General features: G+C 42.8%; 2 protein-coding genes across 2 annotated transcripts; both read right to left on the reverse strand.

Moving 5' to 3' along the window:
• Nucleotides 1-1094: 1094 nt before the first annotated feature.
• LOC103461855 (sterile alpha motif domain-containing protein 9-like) lies at nt 1095-7429 on the reverse strand. The gene is made up of 4 exons (XM_008404213.3): nt 7194-7429; nt 5147-5208; nt 5036-5074; nt 1095-4595 (listed from the first exon to the last, which is right to left on the reverse strand). The coding sequence occupies exons 3-4, from the start codon at nt 5057-5059 to the stop codon at nt 1239-1241; spliced, it is 3381 nt and encodes a 1126-aa protein (XP_008402435.2). The 5' UTR covers nt 5060-5074; nt 5147-5208; nt 7194-7429; the 3' UTR covers nt 1095-1238.
• Nucleotides 7430-8398: 969 nt separating this feature from the next.
• lss (lanosterol synthase (2,3-oxidosqualene-lanosterol cyclase)) lies at nt 8399-18821 on the reverse strand. Its single transcript, XM_008404212.3, has 22 exons — nt 18687-18821; nt 17660-17828; nt 17244-17382; nt 16512-16620; nt 16167-16288; nt 15963-16059; nt 15734-15869; nt 14983-15091; nt 13697-13815; nt 13527-13624; nt 13411-13438; nt 12800-12856; nt 12646-12717; nt 12506-12556; nt 12246-12395; nt 10728-10824; nt 10393-10498; nt 9541-9606; nt 9391-9471; nt 9149-9319; nt 9002-9080; nt 8399-8926 (listed from the first exon to the last, which is right to left on the reverse strand). Exons 1-22 carry the CDS (start codon nt 18698-18700, stop codon nt 8789-8791), a joined length of 2208 nt encoding a protein of 735 aa, XP_008402434.2. The 5' UTR covers nt 18701-18821; the 3' UTR covers nt 8399-8788.
• Nucleotides 18822-20615: the final 1794 nt, after the last annotated feature.

Raw genomic sequence — 20615 nt, forward strand, 5'->3', positions numbered from 1 at the left:
TATGTTGTGGTTATTTTCATATCTTGATTAATTACCAGTGAATGAGATTCTTGGTTGGATTTTATAAAATGAAATCATATCCCTATTTTAGTATTAATATGGTCAAATTCATGGTTAAGAGTCTTGAATTTCAGAGAGGCTCTTTAACCCTCTCAATGCCAAGTGCCAGTGGGCCTTTCATAGAGAAACCAATGAAAAATGACACCTTAAACCCATCTAATCTATTAATCTGACTTCTGAACAATGGAATCACTTCCAGTCTCAGATTGCTACTGTTATCTGCCAGTATCACGTTGCCCTTCACAAGACCTATGACTCTTTTAAGAAGACCTCTCACTTTCTCATCTTTCCATATTTTGCCATTTCCCCACTGAGACACAAACTGTTCCTGTGTCCCTGTGATGCAACTTTGGATTGCTTTTATTTGCAAAAGTCTCTCGTAGTTAGTCTTTTTTCCCAACAGGAAATGGACAATTGGGCGCTTCCCATTGAAGACTTCCTTCATCTGTTCAAAGTAGCAGGTCTTCAGCTGTGAGATGTACGGCCCCAGCTGAGTACAGACTTCATGTTCTGATGTTGGCCACAAAAGCACAACTGCAATAAAGAGTAGTGAGAAATCCTCCTCTGGCTGATGTGTCTCCTTTAGAAGTGCAGAAAGGATTCTAAGGAGGTGTTCGTATGGCACAGCAGCTGATTCTGGTTGGACACAGCCTAACACAACGTTGGCATAAATCATATTGATTATTTCTATTGTTTTTTTGTTGTGCTTAGATTGGTAAATAAAATTATACTGCTTAGCAATTTCCTCGATCTTCTCAGTTGAGATGTCTTTTGTGAGACAATCCAGAATCCCAGAGTTGGTATCGGCTTTTTCTTTCTCTAGGAACTGTCTTGCCTGGTGGGGTTCCAGGTTAAAATTGTTCTTTTTCAAAAGACGTTCAGATTTTGTCTCACAGAAAGCCTGTGTGTACCTGTCAAAACACTCAGAAATTTCCTTTCGACCTACTTGCTCCCGATTGTTCTTTACTCCGGTTATGGTACCAAGATTCACCTGCATTCTGTCAAGGTGGTCAAAGTTAAACTTCATCCTTTTTCTAAGGTCGCGAAGCATATACTCAAACTGTTGAAGAATCTCATAATAGGATCTGTTTTTGTTGTACTGGGGATCCGTTCTTTTTATGCTCTCTATTGTAATATTTCCAGAGAGGAACTCGCTCATTATATCGCGTCGAACATCATCAAAAGAAGGCACAGGAGTTTTTTCTAACAAGCCTAAGATAAGAACTCCAACCTGGATTTCTCCAAGAAACCCTGATGTGTTGATTGTTTGTTTTGATCTTATTTCTGTAAAGCGATTCCTTCTTAGCCAGGTCTTGTGTTTTCTGAAATGCTTCCCTTGCTGATTGGGCCATTTTGAGAGCAATTCCCAATTTCTCTGGGCTGATGAACTGTCCTTCCTTGCAGTTTGAAATTTCATTCTTTAGCTCATGCTTAAAAACTTGTGCTGATGTGTCTGCAATATAAGAGTTATCTTTGGAAAGTCCCATGGCTTCTTTTGCCCAATTTTTTGCAACAGTGAAATCCTTCTTTTTCAAATAGTATCTGGCCAACAACTGAGAGACAACAGCATCATTCTCTAATCTTTTTGCTGCATTTGTCAGCACAATCTCTTCCTGTCCAGGTGTTTCTTTTGCAATTTGATGAATCAGAGGAGAGAACTGAGAAACCTCAGATGAAGAAAATCTTTTCACTAAAATATCATGCACATATTGAAAGAGATTGTCTGTGCCTTGTGTATATTCATACAGCTGGTCAGTGGTCAGCAGAAACTTAGTAATTTTAGCTTTTGTGATTTTGTGTGTTGTTCTTATTTCCTCCAAGCATTGCCTTGCAATGATTGAGTATGTTATTTGTACTGCTATGTACTCAACCTTATCTTGATCCCAGCAGAAGGAAATGAAACTGGAAAATTCCCCAAAGACGTCACCAATTCTGAGATCTCCACAAACAGGGACTGTATGATCCAAAACATCCAGACATAGATTCCAGGAAAGAGAGGAGTACTTGCAGTAAACTCTCAACAGAACCAAAACTGCAAAGAGTTGTGCATTCTTTTGGTTCATATCGAAGTTTTTCAGGGTGTTCCTTACCACCCTTTCGATATATTCTGCATTGAAGTTCTCCTTCATAAACATGAAGCCATAAAAAGTTTCAAAGTCACAGTGTTGTTCTTCTATTTCCTTAAGTTTTACCTCAAACAGTTTTAGTTCTTTGTCAGAGAGGTTGTTCCCAATGAACACAATCTCTGTTGTTAGTTCTGTCACTGGATTGGACTCTGACCTCATGCAGTTCAGGAGGATGACCTTTGCAGCCTGGATGTCTTTTTCAGTACACTGTGTTTCAATTGCAAACTGTAATTCTTCAACCTTCTCCATGTCCTCAAAGTCATCAATCATCAGCAGTACAGGAACCCCTGGTGTTTGCTCATCATATTGATACATTAAAAGTTGGATCACATGATCGGCCACAGTACTAAAGTCAGACTTTTCCCTGAGGACGGCACAGCGATACCTGTCCCTAAGAGCCCACAAAACATGCATGGCCAAGGTCGTCCCACCACAACCAGGCAGATGGAGGAGATTGAACAGGACACAAGCTTTAGGTAGGGAGCATAAATCTGGTATAACTGTGTTCACAATGTAATCAAACTGGACCCGTTTAATGAATGGTGTTAATCCAGGTAATTCAGAGAAATGGAAATTCCACCATGATACCTTCCCACCTCTATAGAAATTCTCCTCTATGGCAACTCTGTCCTCATTTCCTCCTTCACACTGATTCACACACAAGATCTCCAAAGTATTCAAGGTTTGCTCAAATTTTTTCTCCAGAGGCACCTTGCTCTCACCCCCACATGGTAGGAACCGTTTGGCTCTGCGATTTTCTGACCAGAGACTGAGGACGGTTCCATTGACTTCAGCAAAACTGAGCTCAGAGATGCATCTGTCAGAGACGCCGACTCCACACTTGGCCTCAATGAGATCCCTCCATGAAATGAATGTGTTCTCATTGTCACAGATACAGAGGATCTGTCCTGGCTTTCTGAGCTCCTGCAGGAACATGCTGAAGGTCTCAACAAGGGGATCCATTTTCTCCCTCACTGTTGATAAAAGTAAGAAAATTACAAGGAACCTCTTGTTTAGCACATCTTTACGGCACAAGAAAGAAATAACATCTCGAATCGAGGCGCCCTTTTCCATCAACCACTGGTCAACCTCTGAGGGCTCCTCTTCCTCAATACCTCCATTGCAGAAAACCCAGCTTGTGCTTTTAGGTAATTCTAATTTGGCAGCAGTTTTTTTTACACTTTCCATTATTTTGTATTTTGCTGGTAAATGTGAGCTCACTGTGCTCTGCTTTTGAAAGTAAGTCTGCAATCCTTGTTCAGCTGATTCAGGATCAAAGTCTAAAACAGCAGCTGGTTTGAGCTCTACGAGAAATCCCAGATTTTCAAAATGGCTTGGATGAGATTTGTTTGTCACGATGACATAATGTTCAAAATTGGAGTTATCCAATGATGAGGCTCCACCTGTTATCATGTGAATTAACCTGGAGCCTTGAGTTGTGCTCTTTATTCCTTTGAAGTGCTTCTCCTCTGCTTCTTTGCGGTACTGTGACAGTTGAGGCATTTTGTCCTCAAACTGATTGTACTCTGACCTGGGTTTGGAAGATGTGCTTGGTGCTAGCAGGTCTCTGCTGCTGCCACCGTCTCGGATGTAGAGAGACTTTGATGGTTGTGATTCAGTTCCTTTGGTCTTCTTGCCTTTTTTTGTGCCGTAAGTGTGGAAGATGTTTTCTTCACAGATGGCAGACTGAGGCTCAATGTCCACTTCAATCACAAATTTGTCAGATGATGTTGTATTTCTGTTCAGAACCTCAACAAATCGAGGCGGTTTGATGCACATTTGAGCTGCATCCTTGTGCTTGTATTCAAAGTAGCCATCAATGGCTGATTTTAGCTCATTTGCATATCCCTCTTTGTCATCAACAGTGACTCCCACTACCTGACCATGGTCATAGTCTGGTTTGTCTCCGATTCCAAAATGTATGGTACCATTAGTGCGGCTATTCATGCAGGCAGCTGCAAACCGAATGACCTCAGTGGTGAACTTCTCCAGTTTAGCTTCATCAGGTGTCTGATAGAAACCTTTATATTCATGACAGGGTTCAATAAAGTCTAAGGCGCCTGATTCTGGGACGTCTAGAACGCTGCCCTCTACATATCTGAATGTATCGTGGTATCTACCGAATGGATACGGCTTACTGGGTTTCCCAGGCTTGTCAGAGGATCTTGTTGGGTTCTCGCTCTTTAATTTGATTAATTCATCTCTGGCATGAATAATAAGCTTCGCTGGTCCAAGCTTCACACCCCTTTCAGTTAAATCTGATTTATCCAGAAGCAAAAGACTGGGACCACAGATATTTTCTTCAAACAGCAAATCTGCAGTGGAGACATCCAAACCCTTCAGTCTAAGGGCCCAGACCCTTACATGAGATGTACTCCAGTCATTGACATCAGGAGGCAGATCATCCTCCTGAAATACAAGTAAAAACAAAAGGTGCTCTTCATGATCTCCAACTGCAAATTCTGTATTTAAAAAATAACTACATGAAGAATTTATTTCTAAGCTCTGTATGAATCATGTGTTTATTTTTTTTACATAGAAACTTTAATAAAATTATCTTCAAGATTTGTTTAGACCAGTGGTTCTTAACCTTTTTTGAGGTACCGAACCCCCCCAGTTTCATATGCGCATTCACCGAACCCTTCTTATTCCTCCTCCCCCCGCCGCCAACACACAAAATACTTTGCAGTATTCTGATTTAGTAATATCATTATATTAGCTGTGTTACCACCCCCACGCCACTAGAGGCAGTAGCAACCCCAAAAAGATGCGACCCCCAGGGGTTCGATCAAACCACTGGTTTAGACATATTGCCCTTCAAAAAGCTAATACGTTTTAATGGTACTTACTTTGGTTCCAACATTTTCTGCCATGGTCACAAATGGAAGCTGCAAGAAATATTTCAAAAATGAATCATTGATACAGGGAATAAGAATTTCTGATAAATCATAATCATTTACCTCATATGTTGTTGATAACCTGTGGCAGTCTGTCCAAATGTCTCAGATACCCAAATATTCTGCTGTAAAATACAATATAAGTATTATTTTTTTTGTACAGGACAAATGTCAATGCCAATAAACAACAACAATTAACTTTGACAAAGTACAGCAGAAAAGACAGGAAACACAAGAGATTGTTAGGCAACAGAAAAATTATTAACCAGTGGTGGGCACTGCTACCTAAAACGTATGTATGTAAGAGAAGCCAATGCTAAAGCACTAAATGTAACCATGTTGATATCCAGATGTGTCATGTTCTGTTGAGGACATTACTGCCTCCGTCCTGTGACAGATATGAGATGAAAATCATTTTAATGCAGATTGTTTTCTGTGCCTTGGAGTGCGTTGAGTAATCCAGGAGGATTTTTATGAAGCGTATATTGAGGCTTGTATTTATGCAGGTTGTGACGTTTGAAGCCTCGCCAGCGGGCCGAACCATGTGACCGATTCAGGAACTGGTTCACCAGTTTGCTTGCGGATTGGAGTAAATGGCAGCAAAACGCTGCTGTTTCACTATCACATTTTCATGTTTTAGGATTTTATTGCGTTTGCAATTCATTGGAACGTCTTTTTTTACAATGGACCCAATTTTCTCACTCCTGCAGCTGCAACAAACCTCAAAGCCTCCAGTGTTTCTTCCAGCCTTTTGTCATCCAAGTCACCAGCATTTCCTTAACGTGCCTTTTCTTGTCGACTCGAGGAATGAAGAATAACCCATCACTAGACAGAGTTAACAAACTAGAATCAGTGAGAAAGGACTAATCACTAATCTGAACTACAACAAAATAGAAACAATGCAGATGTAATGAAAATAAGAAGCACAATAATAATGGAACTAGAATGAAATGACCTATGGTTGCAACATACATTAGGCTGCTAAAGTTGTGAATTTCATTGGTTTGATTTATTTATTTAATTGAAAGTTACAGAGTTTTTGATGTTTCATTGGTTTATATCATGCAGAAATTGAAAAGATGACTGACTGCCACAGGTCCTGAGTATTTTTTTTCTTTAGTTGTATCAAAGATGTTCATAGAAACATTAGTTGGAGTCAGAAAAAAACATGCAAATGTGTGATTTGAATTTATTCTAGAATCTGTAGGCATGTCGTTTCATATGATCTCTCTGTTTTCTCTAGTTGCTTCTCACATTCAGCAAATAATATGGGAATCCATTTCCACTACTCCAAATTATACCAATTAAACATCCAGCATAATCAAAATCATAGCTATACAATAAAAGGAAATCCTAATCTGATTTATAAATCTTACGTTAAATGCCTAAAGGTGGGTTAACCACAGTAAATATGGTTTCTATGAAACCAGGAAGGTCCTCTGGTGTGTAAATTTAACACATGAATTCAGTTAGTAGACGTAAGAAAGGTTAAACAGCTTGGACTGAGGGAAATAGTCCAGAAACACCATCTGACGGAAGCAGGAAGTAGCCGATTCCCAGTAAATGAAACCTAACCAGTCCACACAGAGAGGTCACACCCACTGGCTTCCTCAACTCTTTCTTTTTATCCATAATGAAGAGAATTAAAGTGAATCTAATGAATTCACTAATTTAAGCTATTTTAAATTAGCTTAAAATAGTTCAAGCAGTAAAAGCTATCAGGCAATATTCAAATATTTCAGGCAAATGCATTTATATAACAGGATCAAATTACAAAGTGACATTCTGGTTACATTTTGTATTTTCCTACCACCCAAAAAAAGAAGTGCCTTGTGCTAATATGAAGTTACAAGTTTACATTTATGGGGTATTACCTCAGTCTGAACTGCATTTCTGCTGCCCTAATATGGTTATTATGAAACCAGGAAATCAATCTGACATGTTCATTCATCACATGATTCTAACAGAGGAGATGCAGGATCATTTCATTTCAGCAGCTGAACATGGACGGCTCAGAAATACAGAACCTGTATTTCATCAGATCACAGAATCGCGTTGTGAAACAGGTAACGTGTCTTTTAGTTAGTTTCCATAAAGTTATGTAACTTACCGACTCCAGAAAAACTCCCAGAGATGGTCAGTTTGATGCTGAGCCGTCGATCAACAGGTCAGACTGAGGAAACATAAACCAGACGCTGAACCGCAGAGAGGAGAGGCAAACTGAGAACAGCAGGAAGTCATGAGGAGGGCTTTCATTCTCAGTAATGACTAAGCAGTACACACACACACACACACACACACAGAGAGAGAGAGAGAGGTCACACCCACCTCAACTCTTCAATAGTTTTTTTTCTCCCAGAATACATAAACGTTTTAATGGAAACTAATTCAGCTTGACAGAAAGCTAAATAAATTCTCTTTTTCATGCTTTGTAATGCTAAACTTTATTTTATAGACTTGTAGCCGGCGTCGTGCCTGTTGATCATTAACAACTAGACTCGACTCAGTCAGGTTAATAAAACTGATACATGTTCATAGACCTGGTTTCATCTTACCAACAACTTGAGCCAGTTCTCATTTCTCTTTCTAAAGCTGGTTTTAAGGGTCTAATTCAGGGGTTTCCTGTATGGAGGTCTCATGTTGAGGAGAAGTTAATCACTGATTTTGGAAAATCAACACAATGGCCTGTTCAGCAGTTTCTAAATATCTGTGCTCCCACATTGCCACTACTGTTTAGTTCTACTTTTAACTGGATTAAAATGATTTCTCTTAACACAGAACCATTGGTTCTTAACAATGGTTAAGAACCAATGTTCTTAACCATTGTTAAGAACATTGGTTCTTAACAATCTACACTACACATGTAGAAGTGTAGACGAGCCAGCGAAGCTTTGCCTCGGGTCCGACCCGTTCCTCATCAGGCAGGGCAGGATGGAGACTCTGGGTCTGGTATGAGCCTGACCCTCACATGACTGCAGCCTTCAAATGAAAATGTTTGCCTTTTCATTAGCTGGCTGAAGGTAGAGACTGTGTTTCACATGGAGCTATTGTTATATTGATTTATAACTACACTTACAGAATAAATTGATCTGATTTCCATGAATGTAATCCTATTCAAAAATGTACATACATTACTAAAACACATGTAGCATTTTATGCCACTGATTTGAACATTTGCAGTTTGTTTTTCACTTAAACTCCCACAATCCTTCACTCTGGGCCAGACTTGAGAAAGAGCTGGGCCCAGAACCAGAATTTGTTTGGGAACCCTAAAGATTTTCCTTTTGTTGTTAATAAATGCATATTTTACAATGATTGTACTTTATGTACGACTCATAGTCAAGTTTATTGGTAGCATAATTGCAGCAACAAGGTAGTTAAATGTGCCTCACATCATAAAAACATCTTATCAAAATCATCCATACACATCAAACATGTTGATCAATGTTCCATTTATAATGTTTCACAGCAGCTCTAACCAAGTGGAGCAAATCATTACAGGTCTGGGATAAAACCAGAAAGTAAACTGAGGAGAATAAACTGTAATGATGGATCTGTAAACTCTTAGGATTCAGTCATCAGTGACTCCAGTCGGTTTAGCAGATTATTCCTCTTTCACTGATATCAGTGTCTCTGATTGTTGTGAAATCTGCTACAGCTGATGGAATAAGAAAGAAAACATGATTGGGGTCAGAGGTCAGGACTTCAGAGCTTCAGCTTCCCGGCCAGCGGGCTGCTGGGGTAGAGCCTGCAGAATCGGCCCAGGGTCCAGATGGGGAAGACGTTCCTGTAGGAGGTGTAGCTGATGGCGCAGCTCTTGTTGAACACACCAGAAATGTTTTCCTGAAAAGCAAAACAAAAGTTTTCTCACTGCCACTGGATCTGGTTTCAGATCGATGATCTGAGCTAGAGGTTCACCTGAGGCCAGTCTCCGTTGAGAAGCTGCTTCTGGACCAGCAGCTGGACTCCTCTCTCGATGGCCTGCTGGTCAGGATGTCTGCAGAGACAGCAGGAACCTTCAGGAACCTTCTGAACTCTTCCCTGACATCCGGCTCGGCGCCTCACCTGACGGCCATGAGGCCCAGCAAAGCCCAGCAGGTGTTGTGGATCTGAGCCGCGCGGCTCTGGACGTAGCGCCGCTGCTCACACGACTCAAAGTCCTCCCCCCAGCCTCCGTCAGGCATCTGGTGCTCCAGCAGGAAGCGGCACGCCTTCTGCACCTCCACCGGAACCTCTCTGCTCACAAAGAGGACGGACTTTAGAGTCGGTGTTCCTGAAGGCAGCACATGCGAGTTTGTCCGTCTTACTCGGCCTTGTAGGTGTGACCCATGCAGGCGAAGGCTTCCAGACCGAACCAGGTTCCATAGGTGAAGCAGACCCCCCAGGATCTGAGGAACAAGCAGAACAAAACCCAGTTACCTCTGATGGATTTCTACCAGAGATGAGAACAGGCTCACCCCTCCCAGGATCCATCGGTCCTCTGAACCCGCCGGCAGAACTCCAGGCCGTCTGTCAGGGTGGATCTGAGCAGCAAGCAGAACTTCAGCTTTCTGAAACGTTTCGGTGGCTTTTTCCTTCACTTTATTAAATTATTTTTATTCTAACCTCAAAAAACACACCACAGATTTCCTCCTGTTGTTATTAAACTAAAACAAAAAACTGTGAAATTTTAATCATATTTCAAAAACTCAAACAAAAGACATAAAATCCAAGAATTTAAAGGAAAAATAATTTTTATGATGCAGAAACAAAAACAATCTCTGAACTTTGTCATAAAAGAACAGAATGTAGAGATGATCAACTCTGGTGAGTTAAACACTTCAGGCAAGTTAGACTTTCAGCTGCTTCCTTTCTCTACACACATCCTTTGCGCAGTCACTGATTGGCTCACTAACAGGAAGTTTTCTCTTCAAACTGTTTTTGGGAGAAATCGTCTGATTCCAGAATAAAGATGCTGGTCAGAACCTGAGTAGAATTCAGGACTTCTTATAATTTGAGTTACTCTGTTAGCTCTGAGCTACAGTCAGCCTGTGTTCGCCACCGAGCTCTTAAAACTGCAGATGGAGTGCTGGGTGGTTAGGTCTCTGTCCTGCTGTTATTTGATCCTCACTGAACAAACTGATGTAAAATGTTCAGCTGTTGAACTCCCACCTCTAAAATTGGCTGCATCATCAGTTTTTTCTTCAACATTTCTTCATTATAATATGTAATAATTGTCGAGACCTCGAAGCCCGAATGTAGCTGAAAGTAAACTGTGCTTCCTGCGTATCATAAAGTCTGATGATGGTGAAGCAGGCGGATGTTCCTACCCGATCTCTGCGGCGCGGTGATCAGGGTGAGCCTGGAGGAAATGCCTCAGAGCCTGCATGGCTGCAGACGTGCACTCCACATAGGTGTAGTCGATCATGATGTCGCCTGGTGCAGACAAGCAGAGCTCAGAGTTACAACCTGCTGCAAGGCTGAAAAACCACATCAGCCCTAAACCTGTGAACAATCTGGAGGTTCAGTTCTATTTTCATGGAGCCTAAACTGCATGAAGGGAAGAATAAAAATACATTGAATGTTATGTTACTACAATTGAAACTCAGATTTGTTAAAGTATCTGTAGAAGCAGCGATTTGCTCTGAGGCTTGATGACATTTACCAAACACTTCAGACGGGTTGAGCAGCTCCAGGAGTTTTCCTCCCCGTTTGGTTTCATACGTAGCAAATCCTCCGTCTCTGTTCCTCATGCTCAGCAGCTGCAAGACAGAAACAGAGATTAGACTCAGATTAACGCAGACGGAGCAGAGAGGCCTTCAGCTGCAGCTGTGTGGAGACGCATCCTTCTCTGTCCCTCCATCATGAAGCCACTGGAACGATCAAAGATCCAGAGATTCAGGCTTCGCTCTCACTGCAGCTCTTCATGCTCAGCTTCTGGTTTCACTGTGAAAACTGGTTTATTTTTGATAGTAAATGTTATGTGTGAACGGCTCCCTGCGTTTCCAGACGAAAAACGAAGCTGCCCTCCAGTAGCGCTCTGTTTACGGCAGTAAAGATGGCCGCCGCAGTAAAGATGGCGGCCGCAGTAAAGATGGCGGCCGCAGTAAAGATGGCGGCCCTCTCTGGATGGATTGTAAAGTTGTTGTGAGCAGACGAAGGAGGCTGAAAAACAGGAAGCTAACAGCTGCAGCTTCTGACTCGGTTCTGATCCAGTTCTGACCCGGTTCTGATTTGGTTCCTATCCAGTTCTGACTCTGTTCTGATCCAGTTCTGACTTGGTTCTGACCCGGTTCTGATCCAGTTCTGACTCGGTTCTGATTTGGTTCTGATCTAGTTCCGACTCGGTTCTGATCCGGTTCTGATCCAGTTCTGACTCGGCTCTGATCCAGTTCTGACTCGGTTCTGATCCAGTTCTGACTCGGTTCTGATCCAGTTCTGACCCAGTTCTGACTCGGTTCGACCCGGTTCAGATCCAGTTCTGATCCGGTTCTGATCCAGTTCTGATCCGGTTCTGATCCAGTTCTGACTCGGTTCTGATTTGGTTCTGATCTAGTTCCGACTCGGTTCTGATCCGGTTCAGATCCAGTTCTGACTCGGCTCTGATCCAGTTCTGACTCGGCTCTGATCCAGTTCTGACTCGGCTCTGATCCAGTTCTGATCCGGTTCTGATCCAGTTCTGATCCAGTTCTGACCCGGTTCTGACTCGGCTCTGATCCGGTTCTGACCCGGTTCTGTTTGGATGTGTTGTCGGACCGATGGGGTTGAGCTGTGATGCTTCATTATTGTCATTTCCAGACTTGGCTCAGATGAACCGTCTGCTGGATTATGACTCAGATCAGATGAAATGCGATGATCGTTCAGCCTGCAGACGAAGACAATCGGATACAGTTTAGTTCCACGTTGGAAGTGGAACAGTTTGGACTCTTTCAGGTGAAAAGATCGAAATTGTGTCGTTCAAACTGCGGTGAAAAAGTCGGATTATGAGTTTCATTCGCCTGCTGTGTGAATTCAGCTGGAAACTGGATGTTGGATAAATTTGTACCAAAAACATGCAGAGAATCAGAGTTAGACAACAAACTGTCAGGACGGCGAATCCAGAAACAGAATCTAGTTAATGATGGAGGAAATTTCCCAGCATGCATCACAGAATCAATAAAAGCAGCACAATAATCAAACTGACCACATTAACGGCGTCGTACAAATGCTGCGAGCTGATTGGCTGCCTGATGGAGGGACAGAGCTCCTGCAGCAGCATCACCGACTTCAGGCCTTCAGCCGTGCAGTCGGCCACGATCCAGCCACAGTCCCGGGTGCTGAACGGGAAGCCGCCCTGACCAGCACAAACACGTTTATGTTACATATTTCCACACAGATGAAAATATACAGGTTTGTTTGTTTGAGTTTGGAGTAAATCTGAATAATTTCTGATTTTTCTTGCACCTTGTTCATCTGTCTGTAGTATTTCTGGTATTCAGGCGGATTCTCAGGAATCTGTGGAGGTGGAGGAAGTGGCTAAAGATCAGGAAACATGTTCAGGTCTCCATGCTGGCTTACAGCAGGAGGCGCCAACGAGCCGTAACCTGAGTGACCCTGAGGAAGTCATGGGCGTCATGGAGACATCGGAGCAGCCTGGGGTCGTCCTGCGCTCCAGCCTGAGGGTTTCCACACAGAAACAACGTCAACAAGCAGCAGAGGGACATGGAGGGAAACCGTGGAGACGCGTTTTCACGTCACCTCCAGGAAAGCCTGAACAGCGAAACACGTGTCCCAGAGCTGAGAGCCGTTGGTTCCCTGAGGACGAAACGACACGGAGAAACTTCACTGGCAAACACAATGAGAGGAAACATCTGGAGATCACAACTGTTCCAGCTACAAACTGCAGTGAGTTTATTGAGTCACAGACGTGACTGAGCAACACGAAGAAGGAACATTTATGATGTTCTGCAGGACCGAATCCACAGATGGACGGATTTTACTGCTTGGTAAAAGTTTTCACACCCCTTGAACATTTCTCAGTTTTGTTTTGTTGAACCCAAAGCAGTGAGTAATGAGCTGATGCATTATTGTGAGTTTATTACAAATTACAAATAATCACATTGTGTTGAAGTGATGCTAACTCCCACCTGCAGGTGGCAGTATTTATTTTATTACACTGCTGAGAGAGAATATCACAAAATTTCTCTAATATTTTAAAGTAGCACCACATAATCAGTAATTCTGACTGCAAAAAAGTCACTAAAACAATTAACAAATCCGGGCAGGAATGTTAAAGTAGATTATTTCTTTTCTCAAAATGAAAGTGGTGAAAATAAAAACAGTAAAAACTGTTAAGGCTAAATTCTCACCTGCATTTTCATCCCATCCAGTCCCAGCCTGTAAGAAACACAAACAGCAGCTGAACTGGGCCGTTCTCCTGGTTACTTTCCATGTTCTACGTTCCTGATCGGAACGTTTCACTGACCACAGGTAGTCTGGGATCCTGGAGACGTGCTCCTGAAACACGGCCGACGTGGGGCCGTCCACGTACCAGCGAACCAGCATGTTGATCGTCTTAGAGATCTGCACCAAAACATGAAAACCGTTTCCTCAGAGCTCTCAGCTCAGAGCTTGGGAGAAGTGATTCCTCCTCACCGGCCCGATGCTGATGCACTTGGTGAAGCGGTCGTCGGCCTGGATGTGGTCGTACAGCTCTCTGACGGCCATCTTCCTCAGCGCGGTGCTGTGATGAGCTTCATACAGGTTCAGCACCACTGCAGACAGTCACACTGTGAGGCCAAACAGCTAAACATGAAGGAAACATCTGGATCAGCTCAGTGCCAGGATGACCTTTGACCCAATACAGGAAGTGAGAGACACATGGATTCTGGATAAAATAATTCTAATAATAATGTGGACGTTTCCCTCCCATGGATGAAACTCCTTCAGCCTCAGGCTGCTGCATCCTCTGTGCACAAAGGAGCGTAATCACAGATCCTTCCTCCCAGCAGCTGGCAGACTTTCTAACAATGGGTTCAAATCCCTGATGGTGTTTTCCAGTCTGCTAACGTTAGATTCTTATTCCTACTTTATTTCTATATTTTGTGCCTCTAACTGAAAAGCACCAAACCAATGGTGTTCAGTGGAAGCTAATGATGTAGCGCTAAATTCAGCCATGTTTACACGCCCCATATATAAATGAGAAAATACTTTCCAACATAGAAAATCACTCTCAAAAGGTCAAATTTTCCATCGCAGACTTTCATGTTTCCACTCCAGGAAGTGATTCTCTGGACAAACTTTCACTCAGTTTCAGTTTTGTTAGCTCTGTTGCTGTTTTAGCCGAACTGACGACCGAAGGCTTCAGTCATCAGCAGGTTTTAAAATGTTTACTTCTACAGCATTGCATTCTGGGTACAGAATGAACATCATCTCCTTCACCGGATCATGACAAAACTCTTAAAAGTTTCTGTGAATTTTTACATTAATTTATTTTATTAAGTGATGTTTCTTCTACAAACCTATTTTGTTCGTTATATTTCTGCTATTTGCTCAATAAGGTTTCTTTAAAAGGAGAGGAAGTGGAACTGCTGCGTAAACAGTCTTCACCCACTTCAAAATAAAAGCATTAATATAAAAGTTTAACTACTTGAAGAATTTTCAACAGTCGTAACACAGATAATGAACTTTATTAAGCTGAAAGTTTGTAAAATAACCAAATTAGCACTTTAAAATGTATTAGGGAAAACTAAGTGTGATACACATTTTCTAAACTAGCAAAAATTAGCTCTGCTGTTAGCGTATTAGCACATCGTTGACGATAAGCTAGCCAGGTTCAGGCTTTGGTCAGAGCGTTTCTGATTTTCTACTGAGCCAGAACCAGAACCTCTGCGGTACCACTCCACGTGTTTATGACTGAGTCATGGTCAGACGGTTCTTACTGTAGGCGACAGACAGCAGCCTGCTGTGAGGAGTGTAGAGGTCGCAGGCCGCCACGTTGTTCCTCTGAGCGCTCCAGCTGATGGAGGCGAAGTCCTGGACGAAAAGCTCCTGAGGAAAAACAGAAGAATCGGTTTGTGGAGCGAGTTGGCAGTGATTTACCTTCCTGCTGCTGTTACTCGTTTTGTTTGCTGTGTTTTTCTGTTGCATTTGTGGTTTTTGTGTGTTTTGCAATTTGCATCATTCGTGTTTCTGCAGCGTTTCGTCGTTTGCTGCACATTTTCACATCATCACTTTTTACCAGAAGCATCACTAGTAACAAGTTATTTAACTCTGAAAGGATTTAATCCAGAGATGACAATCACATGTTTAGGATGTTAACATGAGTTCAATTTGGACTCTAGGGGAAAAACTGAAGTTTTTTGTTGTTTTGAGAGATAAATTAAAGGTTTAATGAATCAGAAACTGTTTTATAGACGAATGATGAAAATTCACTCCAGATTTAACGCCTCCAAATGCTGCAGTTCAAAACAAGACTCTTTCTAAGGCAGTCCAAATAAAACCAGAAAAATACTGTTTAAAACTGTTCTTTAATAAATTCATGTTCAGAAAGTGCAGAACAATCTGGTTAAGGTTTGACTGTCTCAGTAAGTTAGAGTTTTAAAAACAGTGAAACAGCCCTTCAATAGTCTCTGTAATGTAATATGTTTATCTATTGGATGAACTCATGATGTGGTAGCATCATGGTGTCACCTGTCGAAGGCTGAGAATCAGAGGGTCTTCCTCTGCCGACAGCCTGACAGCGTAGCAGTAGCTCATAGGCAGGTAGACCTGGCGGCAGTGGCACCACAGGGTGGATGGGTGGGCTGGCATCCAGGCGGGGAACAGCCTGAAACAACCCGGAACCGTCTGAGAAAGACCCGATACTGGAGAAGACACCAGTAGCCAAGCAGCCAAAACCGTGTCCGCCTTTAAAACCCACCACATCTCTGGCAGTAACGTGTTCAGCCCTTCCCAGCTGTAGACGTTCAGAACCGCCAACCAGAATTTACCCCATGATGGGATCCCGACGGCGCCACCTTGAAAAAGACGTATGGAAACACCAACGGTTCGTCACCAACAACGTTCACATGTTCAAGGGAAGCAGTGAGTTTAACATCTGTGAGTGACTGGATCTGATCCAAACCTTTGCTGTGCAGGTTGTTCCGAGCACGAACCAGATCTGGATCATCAGGATCCACTCCCAGAATCCTCAGAGACGTGTAGCTCAGCGCCGTTCCAAACACTGTGGATTTATCCTCAATGTGTCTGAGGCAGAAACACAGCAATCATTTCCCAACAAGCAAAATGAGGAGAGTTTTAAAGACTTTTTGGAGTTCAAAGGACAAAATAACTCTTTGTCTCTTCATCCTCAATGCCTGAATGGCTTTTAGTTCTGGGAAGAAAGTTTGGCTTCCTTTGTCAGGCGGTTCTACAGTTACATGGCCACTAGATGGCGCTGTTTCCCAAGATAAAAGCCTGGTTGACTCACAGCCCCCAGCCTCCGTCGGGCAGCTGAACGGAGCGCAGGTACCTCACCATCTCCCTCTTCCAGGCCTCTGGCAGAGGAATCTTAGCAACATGACATGTGATCAGGAGACCTGGGAAACAAACACAGGCAGAAATTAACGCTGCATTCACATCAGCTCTGTTCAATCTGCTTTTATCAAACTCGACTTAGTTTGCTTAGAAAGTCCGGTTCGTTTGGGGAACTGTGAATACTGATCGAACCAAAACGGCAAACTCTGTTCCGCCTAAAAACCTCAGTCTGGGTTTGAATGGATACGTGGATTCAAGCAGGAAGTGGACTACAGCGCAGTGCATTCTGGGTAAATACAACCAAACAAACATGCTAGCCTGGTGCTAGCAGTAGAAATGGCTCCTGCTCTTTAGCCAAAGACAAAAGTGAAATCCTCCAAATCTGGTGCCTCCATTTTTGTTTACATTTTGGGAAGGAGGAAGTTGTTCTCATGTCTTCTTCAGAGTTTTTGTGTTTTTTGCTTTAGTAATTCGTGGTGCAGCGCCCCCACAGGCTAGGAGGGGAACAGGTTGCTCAAAGGGTTTGGATCCTTTTACACAGCAAACCGTATCAGCTGGAAATGTAACAAATGTTGAAGTTTTGGTCCCCAACCGAACAGAGTCTACTGAACTATCAGATGTGCAAATTCTACATGTTAGGCTCCAGGATGGTTTCTGTTCCTGTCCGCCGGGTGAGCTGGTTCACCTGGGAGCAGGAAGAGGGGTCCACCGTAGTCCCCCGCCCAGTGGCCGTCCTCAGCCTGGAGCCGTCGGTAGAAGTTCATACCTTTAGCTGCAGCATGCAGAGCCGTTTCAGAGGCCGAGGAGTCTGACACAAACTGACTCTGTGGACAGAAATCCGGATCAGACTGTTGAGGCAGACCTTATTTCTTTACAACACACCTACAGCAGCCAGACTTGCGCCAGTTCGTTGGGTTTCTTGGGGTTTTCTTTGGATTTCTGTTGCATTTACAATCATCAACTGTCCAGTTTCCCTTCACTCAGTTAAAAAGCAAGACTTTCAGCTCTAGTTTCCTAAAGCATCAACAACCAAGAGCCTGAGTTTTTCAGCCCAGTTAATAGAGTGAAATGTGGAAAAATATAAAAAGACTGAAGACCTACGATGTCCAGACCCAGAGAATGAGCTTCCAGCATGGTCTGCTCCCTGCTGGGCGTCTCCTGCTCGTCCACGTAGCTCCAGGTCTGCCTGCCCTCTGCGTTTCTCAGCCTCCAGCGGCTCAGGTCGGTGGCCGGCTCCGTCTTGTACGGCCCGCCTCGCCTCCGCAGCTGCCTGCCACAGAAACAACCAAACAGCAGGTCGGATTTTACCGCAGAAACTAAAGAGTTTCTACAGAAACTTTAACAAGCAGCAGGAAATGGTTCTGCACCAGGTGCTGCTTATGTGTCATCAGTGCATGAAGAATGTGTGTAGATATTCTTAAGGGACTGCTGTCTTATGTTTTCCATGAGTTGTGGGTTTAGCCTTTGCATGCTAACAAGACATTCAGTCCATTTGATTCCACCTGAGCCAGCCTTCTCTTTAGTTTAAAACTTTCAGTTTTTAAACAGCATTTATGTTTAACTTTGTATCTCAGTTATGCTTTTTATCCTCTAGGCTGAGATTCTGACATGATAGGTTCAATTTGCTGCAACAGAAATGCATCTGAACATCAGGTAAACATGGGAGGATCATATGTTACTAATGCTGAATCTATAGATGGGAGCAAACCGAATCTTCGCTTTCCAAAGAGTCCAATTTAAGGGACAGATTAGGTCTCAGCACTCAGTGGGCCTGTTTCAGCTTCGCTACTTTCATGGAGAAAAGTGAGCAACCAGGAAGTTGTTCCACCCGGATTATTCAGAGGTTCTTCAGGGTCCTGGACCAGAAACAGACCCATACCTAATTTTGATGGCCTAGTCAAAGCCCTCCCTGTCTTCAGGTCTGAGGTGATTAAGCTCTTTACAGTTTCTGCATCATTACACTTTATAAAGTCACATATTGACACTTTATGGACAGATGTTTACATATAATCTATCACATAAACCTCCAGAGCTGATGGAAGTAGTTTGGTTTAAAGTTTTTTATGTATTACAATTAAACTCCAGAGTCACTAACTTTATTTAAATAGAAAGTAAAACAAATACTCACGTTCCTTCAGACATTTCTGCTGATAAACTCAGAAACTGGATTCTTCTGAAGGATGTGAATGAAGTTCGTCACCTGGTGCTGAAACTCCACCTGCTGCTCTGTTCGTGGGAGTTGTAGTTTCCACAGCGCCGCTCACGGGTTCAATGAATACAAGTTAACACCACATTTCCCATGAACCCCTGCGGGGAGCGGCCTCTGAGGCGTTAGCTGCTTGGTGAATGTGGAGAGACATGAGCAGAGACTCAGCTGGCCAATCACAGGCGGGCTGGGCGGAGAGAGGGCGGGACTATGCCGAGTTTGACCAATGAGATTCCTCCTGAGGTAAACACAACACATGTGCTCATTGTGGACCCGGTGAAGGGACAAAGTACCGTCTGATCCTATAAATGAAAACACCACTAAAGCCTTTAGGTCTCTTCATTATGATATTCTGTTTACATTTAATGAATTTAGGACTAGAGTTTTATATCAGACTAAAAAAAACAATAATACATAAGTGTGGGTTCAATAATAAATGTGTTAAAGACGTTTTCAAAAAATACTTTAAATCTGTCAAACAAGAGAATACTGATTCTAGTTTAATCATTTAATTTCAGTCACTTACCAGTTAAGAATATAACATAAGATATAAAATCAGTAATAATTGTAGGAGCTATTTCTCTATTCTCAGTTAAATCTTAGAATTCAGATTATTTACTTTATTTTATTTGCTTATTTTCTGGTTAGGGCTGCACAGTGGCGCAGTTGGTAGAGCTGTTGCCCTGCAGCAAGAAGGTTCTGGGTTCGATTCCCGGTCTTTCTGCATGGAGTCTCCATGTTCTCCCTGTGCATGGTGGGTTTTCTCCAGGTACTCCGGTTTCCTCCCACAGTCCAAAAACATTACTGTCAGGTTGATTGGCCTCTCCAAATTGCCCCTAGGTGTGGTTGTGTGTCTCTGTGTTGCCTTGCGACAGACTGGCGACCTGTCCAGGGTGACCCCGCCTCTCGCCCGAAACGTTAGCTGGAGATGGGCACCAGCAACCCTCCTGACCCCACCAAGGGACAAGGGTGCAGGAAAATGGATGGATGAATTTTCTGGTTAATTTATAACTGGAAATTTTGTTTAATTCTAGTTATTTAGAAAAAGTTTTTGGGCTAGTAATTCACACATTTAGGGATGCACATTGGTGGTCACATGGTTTTGTACCAGTCTACCAGTCAGTCCACCACTCAGTCTTTGACAGTCAGTCTGTCCACCACTCAGTCTGCACTCAGTCAGTGAACCGGTGCAGGAATCAGAGCAGAAGAAGCAACAGAATCCTGCAACTTGTTTGCTTGAACTGTGAAATAAAGCAGCAAAGAACTGCATGTTTACTTTTGGTCTTTTAGGAAATGCGTAGGTCAGAAACCCGCGGTGCATCAAGTGGCTGTTTTAGTTGAATTCACTTTGATCACCTTGAAGTCTTAAGTTTTTTATTTTTGAATTTTGAGTTTTTGGACAGATGGGTGGGGAAGGTACTGTTATTTCTTCACACTCAGAGCTGAACGAGGTCTAAAGTTAAGTGAGCAGGACTGGATTCTGAGTAAAACCAACTGAGTCTGAGGAAGGACTGATGGATACATTTACGCTTTCACTGTGTCAGACTGTCAGCGTTAACATAAATGTTAAAGTCCCTCATCATAATCACCTTATCAGTATTTAACAGTAAATTATGTTTATGTTCATGTTGTCTATGAAATGAGTAAAGGCCTGTAATTATTTTATGTTTCTCTTCAGTGCCGTATTTATCTCTATTCAATTTGAGGAGAAGCCGTAGTAGAGCTGATGCTAAGCTAGCGCTAAGCTAACTAAGCTAACGAGCCCTTAACATGTCGGGAAACATTATAAGACACGAAGGGTTCCCAAAGAGTAAAACGCAGCAACAGAAAATATACTTAGAAATATTTATG

The sequence above is a fragment of the Poecilia reticulata genome, chromosome 2 (genome assembly GCF_904066995.2).
Source record: "Poecilia reticulata chromosome 2, P_reticulata-male-v2, whole genome shotgun sequence".
Classification (NCBI taxonomy): Eukaryota; Metazoa; Chordata; class Actinopteri; order Cyprinodontiformes; family Poeciliidae; genus Poecilia; species Poecilia reticulata.

Coding starts and splice junctions, on each gene's coding strand:
- LOC103461855 (XM_008404213.3), bottom strand. CDS start 5,059: ATGGCAGAAAATGTTGGAACCAAA. Junction 4,596..5,035: donor CAGAAAATGTTGGAACCAAA/GTAAGTACCATT, acceptor CTTGTATTTCAG/GAGGATGATCTGCCTCCTGA.
- lss (XM_008404212.3), bottom strand. Junction 16,060..16,166: donor GAACAACCTGCACAGCAAAG/GTTTGGATCAGA, acceptor GTCTTTTTCAAG/GTGGCGCCGTCGGGATCCCA. Junction 12,718..12,799: donor CTGTTCAGGCTTTCCTGGAG/GTGACGTGAAAA, acceptor GGAAACCCTCAG/GCTGGAGCGCAGGACGACCC.